An 8670-nucleotide genomic window follows, 5' to 3' on the forward strand; every position below is an offset into this window, starting at 1 on the left:
CTCCATTTATTCCGTTTACAACTCCAGTTGTTTTGAGCACTGCAGTGTAAACTAACCCTAGAACCTCTTCTTTTCTATAGAGCCATCACCAATAAGCATTCGCTAATTAACATTTCTTTTAAAAGGTTGCTAATAAATTGATGGAGTAGAAGAATCCTGATGCCTTTCTAATCTAACTGCACTTCCAAAACGGTAGTGCTAGAAATAACTTTTTAAAATGTAAGCAAAGATTTTTCACAGACAAAAGTGAAAACTTGACTCTATGCAAGTCAGTGGGAGTTTGCTATGAATTCAGTGGCCCTGGGTATTCTTCACAGAAAAAAGGAAGAACACAATATTCTTGCACAGTTACAGAGCCATTCCACACTGACCATTTTAGATTTTGCTTAGGGGTCCTCCCCAAAACAACAAATAATAAAGTAGTTAGTATTTAGAGCTGATGTCAGCTCAGGATGACAGTGTGTCCCCATCTTTTTTGGGGCAGTGGACAGCCAGCGGCCATTTGACTTAGGTGTTTCTTTCCAATGCACATTTTAGTTCTCATGTTTAATATTTGAAGTTGATAGACCAAGATTACTGTATTTACCCAAATCCAAGACAACTTTGAATATAAAATGATCCCCCAACACTCAGGGGCAGGTTTCAGTGTGGGGGGAAGCAGCCATGGCTCCAACCTTGAGCCAGGGTTGGGGCTGGGGTTTGGACCAGAACTGGAGCTGCAGCAACTGTCTGCCTCTCCATCTGGTACTCAAATTCAGGATGAGGGGCTTTCCCCCACCCCCATGTTGAATTGGCAGAGTGGCAGTGGCGGCGCCCACTGCTGAATACCCCCTGAAGCCATCCCAAGTACCCCCAGGGGTACACGTACCCTTTATTGAAAACCCCTAACATACAGCAAGGCTGCTCTGACACACTGTAATTACAGTGTGTGGAAGCAGACTTGAGTTTGCTGGAGCATGGTAATTACTCCAGCAGACTCCAGTGTCACGTGTATCAGTGTCCCTGTGCTGAAAAATGCTGTCAGGGGTGCTTTAACTAAAGCTTTCAGTGAGCTGTAGTTGAAGTGCCCCCACTGCCATTTTTTAACATGGGGACACTGATGCACATGATGGCTCTCAGAGCCACTCTAACTAAAGCACCGCCCTCCCACACTCCCAGAGCATGTATATAAACACCCTTGGTTTTTGTCACTCGCACTGCTGGGCAGATTGCACTCACTACATGCACTTTGGCAGAACTGTCCCCTCTCTGCCCAGACTAGTCCCCCCACTGTCCAGGATGGGGTTCTCTTGTACCATTCTCTCCAGTCTCTGGCACTGAGCACTGGGCACTGTCAGGGATGGCACACAGGATTTGCTAGACTATATAGTGGAGGGGCGGCTATAGGTAGGGGATGAGCCCGGCTGGGTGGGGAGGGTGGGGCAGACAGTGAGGTCATAGAGGGGCATTGGTAGGATATCAGGCATTGGGCCAGAGAGACAGTGACCTCATAGAGGGCTGATATCAGCCTGCAGGATAAATTCCAGAACCCCAGGCCAGAGGCTCAGACCAGAACACACCTTTATGGTGGCAGGTCTCTCTGGCTGAAGCTCCTACAGGTAAGGGAGAATCTGATTCCTATTTCTGGTCCCAGGGCCACCTCTCTTATCTGTGTATCCCTCCCGCCACACAGGTGCAACCCCCAGAAACTCTCAGGTTTGGGCCAAGTGGTGCAGTTGGGCTCCTCTCTCTGCCTGGTCCCCAATACTTCCTCATGGTTCATGAGTTCAGGGTTGTGGCCCTTCTCAGTCACAGTCTGTAATTTAGGCCCAGGTCACAGGGCCCTAGCAAGTAACTTTGGTGTAAAAGCCAGTTATGAGCTCTGCCAAATCTCAGCCAGTTCAGGCCCCCAGGAATGTTTGGGCTCAGGACAAAATACCTGAGTTGTCCCCTTTTGATGGGCAGGGAGCTTTGATCCCCATATTCCCCTGCAGCTCGCTCTGTCTCTCCAGCTGTCTGTCACTCTGACTTGGGTGCTGCTGCACTGCAAACAAAGGGGCTGCTCCAAGTCTCATCCACTGGGGATCAAGCAAAGGAGGTGTCTTTTATTGGGCCAGGCGTAAAATTTGGGAGTGATGTTAGACAAGGGCACAGAAGAAGGGCACCTGGTGCCCAGAAACTTCTCTAACTACGCAAAAAGACTGTGACTGGGAGAAAAACGTGACAGAAAAATCAACACTGAAGTGGGGAATTCTTTCCCACCTATATGCTTGGTCCAAGAAAAGAGATCCCTAAAATCACCTTGATCCTAGCATATTGCCCAGACCTTCATGGCTACAACAATACTCCAACCCTACTGGGAGGAAAGATATGGCTTTTATTCAAATGAGCCAGACATAGCCAATCATGGAGCAGAGCATTTGATGCTAGGACACAATGGCCAGGTGGTTGCTTAGCGCAAGGTGATTGTGATCCAATTACATTCCATGCTGTCACAGAGGAGAGCTTAAGCCTGTAATTATATGGCCATGACATCACATCACATAATCAGTGTTTCTAATCATCTAATCCCCCCAAGTTGAAGATAATGCGAAACGCAACTGATAGGAGGAAAACATTACAAAAAATACAAACAGAAATGGAGAATCCTAGGAAAATAGTTCATCATCTGGCCAAAGAGCCATGACTCCACATTCAAGAAAGAAAACTCTTTGTCTCTAAGCCCCTCTGCATTAAGCAAGAAAAAGGGAAGGCAGCAAATAAGGGCCAAGCATCAGTACATGGCAAGGAGAAAAGGGGGCAAAAAGTGGCACTCGACAGAAATTAGGAGTGGGTTCTGCCATTGAAGTTGATTCGGGAACTGACAGCAACAATGGGTTGTCTATCTCTCTGTCCACCAGTGTAGGGGGGAGGGAGGAAAGGGACAGGGAGAGGGAGAGAGGGGAACGGTGAGGGGGAGGTAGAGGGAGAAGGGGCACACTCTACAAATAGGGCTCACAGAAATTTGCTGGCAGCAGAAGAGTGGGGTAGACTCGTGGATATTCAGGTCTATCCCAGGATCTGGACAGAGGTGCACTCTAGTGACCCAGAGCCTTGTGCCCATTTTCTCTCTCCAACAAGCCTCAACTCTTTTTGGGTCCCCTCCAACTTGGCCTTGTCTCGGTTCCATATTTCCTCATTCTTGGCTCCTTGCTAAGCATCCCAGCACCTTACTATAAAATGTGTGGAGAAGGTGACTTAGAACATCTCACAGAAAAGAGAGATACTGAGCATGGTCCCCTTCCTGGCTCATAAAGGAAAGGTGCATCCTTCCACTTTCATTGTGCCTTCAAAAAGACAGGATGTGGCCTGTGTTCATTCATCAGCAATACACTCCACTGAAACAGTTTGCAAGCCTCCAAGCTATAGCTCACAAATGGTATTAGCAACTTCTTGGAATTTGTTAAAAAATGCTACCATTGCTTTAGCAAAAAGAAACCCAGGGAAAGGAGGAGGTGAAAGAAAAATTGATTGCACCAGAAGTGATATTAACCAACTGTTTACATGTTTCTCAGGAGATTTTGCCAGGTTTTCCACAGAATACAAAAAACTCATTAGCTTCTTAGACGACATATCGGATGGACGGACAAAGAAACCGACAGAGCAAAAGGAAACAACATACGCTTCCTAAAGCAATGAAGGTTAGAAACAAAGCCACAATACAATTTATATACATAGGTCATCAGTAAATCGGTAAATGGCTAGAGGTAAATCGGTAAATGGCTAGAGTCAATAGTAATCAGTGGTTTTGCTGGCAGTTCTATTTGGAATTTCATAAAGAAGGTGATGACTACAGCCCCAATCTAACAACATGCTCATGCTTTACTTCAAAAATGTCTGTGATCCCAGGGAGCTCAATAGGACTTCTCCCGTGATTGTTTCGTAGCCACTTGCATCAATGTTTGTAGGATCAGGGTACAACACAGAAGGAAACTGGACCCTGTCAGTTTTTTAATTTGATGAGCAGAGTTCTCACAGTCCTGATCAAGGTCCTGATCTCCAGGGGTTGTCTCCACTGTTGTATCTGTCTTTTCACTGTCTTTCCATTAAAACGGTTATGTACCTTAGGCAAAACTGTGGCTACACCAAAGCCAATGTCAAAACTCCCATTTAATTCAGTAGGGCCAAGCTTTTTACCCTTATTCACCCCCTGAATTGTTTTTTTATAGCAGAGTCTGGGACACAGATCCTAGACTTGCAAGCAGTTTACACTCAACATTTAGGACTATCCTAGGAATGTACTGTTTTTCATGTCAGGTAATCAGCAGCCTAGATTTACGCCAATTGCTAAAAAGGCACAAACAAGAAAAGATTATCCTCTTGGGTAAGAAGTCAGGGCATGGGGAGACATCAAAAGTGGAAGCTGATGATGCCACAAATGAAAGATAAAGTGCACCCTGCCATGACGTGTATTATTGTGCAAGAGTCACCAAATGGCACTGTTCTACACAATCTTTCACATTCTTTTTGGAAACAAGTGAGACAGTCCCAATGTGGCAGAGTCTCTGGACACAGGGTCCTTTGCACAGAGTAAGTCCAAACATATATCCAACTTCTAGCCCCCCTGACACTTGTAATAGGGTAAACTGGCAAAAATAGATCATCTCTATGCTCATGTGGAGGAATCCTGGCCCTGCTAAAATCAGTAACAAACCCCTCTTGGGCTTCAAGATGGGCAGAATTTTCTTCCGTGGTCTTCAGACTGCACTTTGGCCCTTCAGAAACAAACTCAAGGAGAAGCAACCTATATCCTAGTTTGTCCTTCACTGACTTTCCCAAACTGGCTGTTTCTTTATTTCCTATATTTATTCCGTAAGTTTTATATCCCGCCCTATCCAAACGGCTCTGGTGATACATGTCACTTTTCATGGGGGGGCTGTTATTGTTTATCCTAAAAGTTTGAATCGCACCCATTAGACAGCTGTTGCCATGTACAGAAGGGAGAATGGAGGAATTAATTAACACATTTATTGTCCCTTCTCATTTGTTCCTGCTACAGAAAAACAAGACCAAAGACATAACCAATGAAATTACAAAAATAATGACGTGGTTTGTGTCTGAGGTAACAGACATAATATATCCAGCAATAATTCAATATGAAGGAAGAAAAATCGCAGAGAGAGACAGGGGAGATGATGAGGGCAATGCCAAAAACTTTGTCTTCACAGACAGAAACAGAACACCCAGCAGATCACCGGGATGTATGAGGAGAGGGAGGAGAAGGAAAATAATCCAACTGTTTTCTCAACAGGCACCTAGCCAGTCTCCAACAAGAAGGCACCTTGCAAGAAAGCCTTTTTTTCCATCATTCAGAAAGGTATTTCCCAAAGAGGAAGTAGCAATGCAGGGAGATTTCAGCAAGCCCCTGGCAACATGCACAGCTGAGCCTCAAACACTGCAGTCACCAACCAGTATTTATGCTGATGCTTTTTTTAAAGAGATATATGATGAACTAATAAGCAAAATAGTCCTATCACAAAACCCACATATTCAGGACATTCCAATCCCTGGAAGCAATCCCTCATGTATCAGCACAGCTGGAGCTGATTCAATCCTAAATAAGCTTTCCATATGTCAGGCCACAAACCTGCAGCCTTCTGAAGACCAGGGTCTCTCCCCTGACATAGACACATTGACGGCCAAAATTATTCTTTCCAGTTTTTCTGACCTTATGCAAGAAAGAGCTTCCCAAGTCTCAGTTTACGCAGACATGCAAAACAACAACAGTGTGCCAGCAGAGAGCTTTGGTGGTTTGATGAAGAGAAAAATTACTGGTTACCAAGAGGAAAAAGCAAAGGCACCCTCTTCAGTTCCGTATAACCCTCCAGAACCTGGAGAAATTGATGCTGAAAAGCTTTTAGAAGATCCTACCAAAAGTAACGCCCGAGGCCAAAGTCCCACACCATCTGTTCTGGGGGTATGCCACAAATTTTTGGAAGATCTAATCAGCAGGCTTTTATCTAACATTCTCCCTGCCACCGCCAGCACATCTTCCTCTACAGAAAATAAAATGGATTTTGCAGAATTTGACTTAATTCACATGAAGATAATCAGTAAAGTCATGGCAAAAATCTCTGAAGATGAGAACTCTTCCAGCCTGCATACTGAACAGCCGCATTCCAGGGCGGAGGACACGATTCAAAGAATTGCTGATGCAGTCTATAATAAGCTTTTGACACAGTTTCAGTCTAGATTAAATATGCAGAACTGTCTAAGAAATGGGTGCATGGTTATTTCTGAAGCTCTCTGTGACTTGGTCGTCCAAGAGGTTTCTGGACATCCACTGCAGAACTCTCTTTCTGAAGAATTACTGCTTCACCACTGTGCTGGAGCTGACGAGATTGCTGAAAAAGTTACACTAACAAATGTTACTGAGCCTTTGCATCACCCAAACAGTTTATCATCATATCTTAGTAAGATAGCTCCCCTCATCATAGAAAAACTAGAAGCAAACCTTATGTCAACACTTTCTTCCCTCTTTCCCTTTCCCGATTTGGACAGAGAAAAGATTTTGTTACTGAATGGAGCAACTAGGAAAATACTGCATGCTTTGCAAGTAGTCCTGTCACAACACCAGATGAACATGAACAAACATATCAATGAAAGAGAATTTTTAGGCACTGAAGACAGGCCGGCTATGGGAGACATATTCCATTTGGCTTCCACAAGCACTGGAGACCATTCTGACTCTGACATTTTTGTTTGCGGAAACCTAACAGATAAGACAGATATTTTAGCTAATAGGATAGCGGCTTCCATAGCAAAAGAAGTTGCCAAACCTGAATTTCAAGGCAGTTCAGAGGGGGAGACATTGCTTGTTTCAACTTCAACAGAAGCTGTTAGGATTGTTGAGAAATTCCCTGCTGATTTTGGCACAATCGAGAAACTGCCAAAGCCACCTATAAACCCACCTATTCTTGTGGTACCCGTGACATTTGTGGAAGAAATATTAAGTCGATTCCTTGCAAAAGTCTTTTAAGTTCAACTGACGGCACAAGCCCAACTTCCAGAAGACATTTATCACGATCCAAAGTGAATGAAATTGTTGAGGACCTTAAAGAGGCCATGGAACAAGGCCTGTCCAAACATAAAATCAGCCTTGTGGCAGCTACAAATGAACATTTACCTCCAGAGCGTGAAGACGCAGTTAATGAAGTTGTTCTTTCTGTTTCCAGGAATATGTTACAAATATCTGGATCTGAGCAAGAACTTCATGATGACATAACAGGTTTCGATTTATTTTTTCCTCAAGAAATGGCTATAGTAATAATTGAGGAACTCTCTGATTGCCCCTTTTTACAGGCTGGTGGTGACAATCCAGCAACACCAAGCCGAAGTGCAATGAACCCAGGCAGAATTGCCGACATGGTCCTTTCCCAAGTGTCCGTTAGACCAGGGGAGGTAAGTAGAAAGAATAAGGCTGAGGCAATCCTGTTTTGTGAATGCCATCTTGCTTGTAACTGGATCTTTTGTTAAGATGATCATATTGCATTGAAAGCCCATTTACTATGAATGCTGAATGCTCTTATAGAGGTGGTAGGCCATCTCGTAGAGTGCCTGCAGTGGGCCTTCAGTGTGGAGGACCCTTGCTAGCTGGGATTTCGGGAAAGCAGAGGAGGCAGGGGAGGGGCTGAGCTGAGGCTCCTGTATGCAAGACTGCTCCACCCTTGACTTCAGAAGGTAGGACACAAGGGGCCCTCGTTCCACACATGGACTCGGGCTTCACCTGGCCATTCATGGCACCACCAGGAACCGTGGCTGGGAGGACAGCCCCACCACCACTGCCTGTCCCTCATTCTGTGGCGGTGTAATGTTGAGGAGCACAGATCAAACAGAGTCCTTCTTAACTCTTTTTTTTTTTACTCTTTCCACGGAACAGTTGGAAACGCTGGCTGCAGGCGCTAGCCAGAATGAACAAAGATCTCCCACACCAGAAGACATGGATGTTGATACAGGTATGCATGAGGAAGTGACACTGGCTAAGTCAGGTGATGTACTCAAGGTCACAAGGAAGTCTGTAGCTAAGGCAGGAAGTGACTCTAGGCCTCCTGAATCCACATTCATTGACCTAGCCAGAGACCATCATTTCTGCCCTACCTATCACCTCACATGTAACACTGCTGGAAAGAGATAGTTAAGTCCTGACCTTCAGATACAACATCCTGCAGAGCTCGGCCACAGCAGAGGATCCAGTCAACCTGGTTATCAGTGCCCCACCCTAACACGCACCTTCATAGCACGCATGGCTTATTCCCTCTGCTTGTAGACTCCATTTTTGGCTAAGTGCAATGACTGAGTGATAACAAGACTGGATTAGAAATCCAAATGTGTTTCCCTGTACCAAATCAAATCCTGTCCACAGGAGAGGCTTGTTTCTTGAGAAAGGACATTGGACTAAATGACCTTTGCACACCCACGCTTTATTTTTCTATATTAAGTGACTGCTCTCTTTTCTCCACAGCAGCTGCTCCAAAAAAAGTGTCTTCATTTTTTATGAGGGTTCCAAATGCTCTATCCAGAGTACGGTGTTTTCTTTCAAGTTGCCTACTACACCGCAGGAACCTTCGGGAAGTATCACCAGAAATTACACCTACACGTTAATGTTGTTTTGGAAAAAACAGAAAAAAATATAAATAAAGTCATGAAAAAATG

The 8670-nt window shown here is 44.7% G+C and overlaps 1 protein-coding gene across 2 annotated transcripts; it reads left to right on the forward strand.

Annotated features, from left to right (window-relative positions):
• Positions 1-1554: 1554 nt before the first annotated feature.
• LOC132250251 (uncharacterized) lies at positions 1555-8670 on the forward strand. 2 transcript variants are annotated; one of them, XR_009461911.1, is made up of 5 exons: positions 1555-1598; positions 3534-3659; positions 5018-7419; positions 7898-7973; positions 8480-8670. XR_009461911.1 is itself a non-coding variant. In XM_059726780.1 (3 exons), exons 1-3 carry the CDS (start codon positions 7084-7086, stop codon positions 8617-8619), a joined length of 552 nt encoding a protein of 183 aa, XP_059582763.1. In that variant the 5' UTR covers positions 6890-7083; the 3' UTR covers positions 8620-8670. The 2 variants fall into 2 exon arrangements, 1 of the variants encoding a protein (XP_059582763.1); XM_059726780.1 differs by lacking the exons at positions 1555-1598; positions 3534-3659 and having other exon boundaries at positions 6890-7419.

Source organism: Alligator mississippiensis, chromosome 4, assembly GCF_030867095.1.
Source record: "Alligator mississippiensis isolate rAllMis1 chromosome 4, rAllMis1, whole genome shotgun sequence".
Classification (NCBI taxonomy): domain Eukaryota; kingdom Metazoa; phylum Chordata; order Crocodylia; family Alligatoridae; genus Alligator; species Alligator mississippiensis.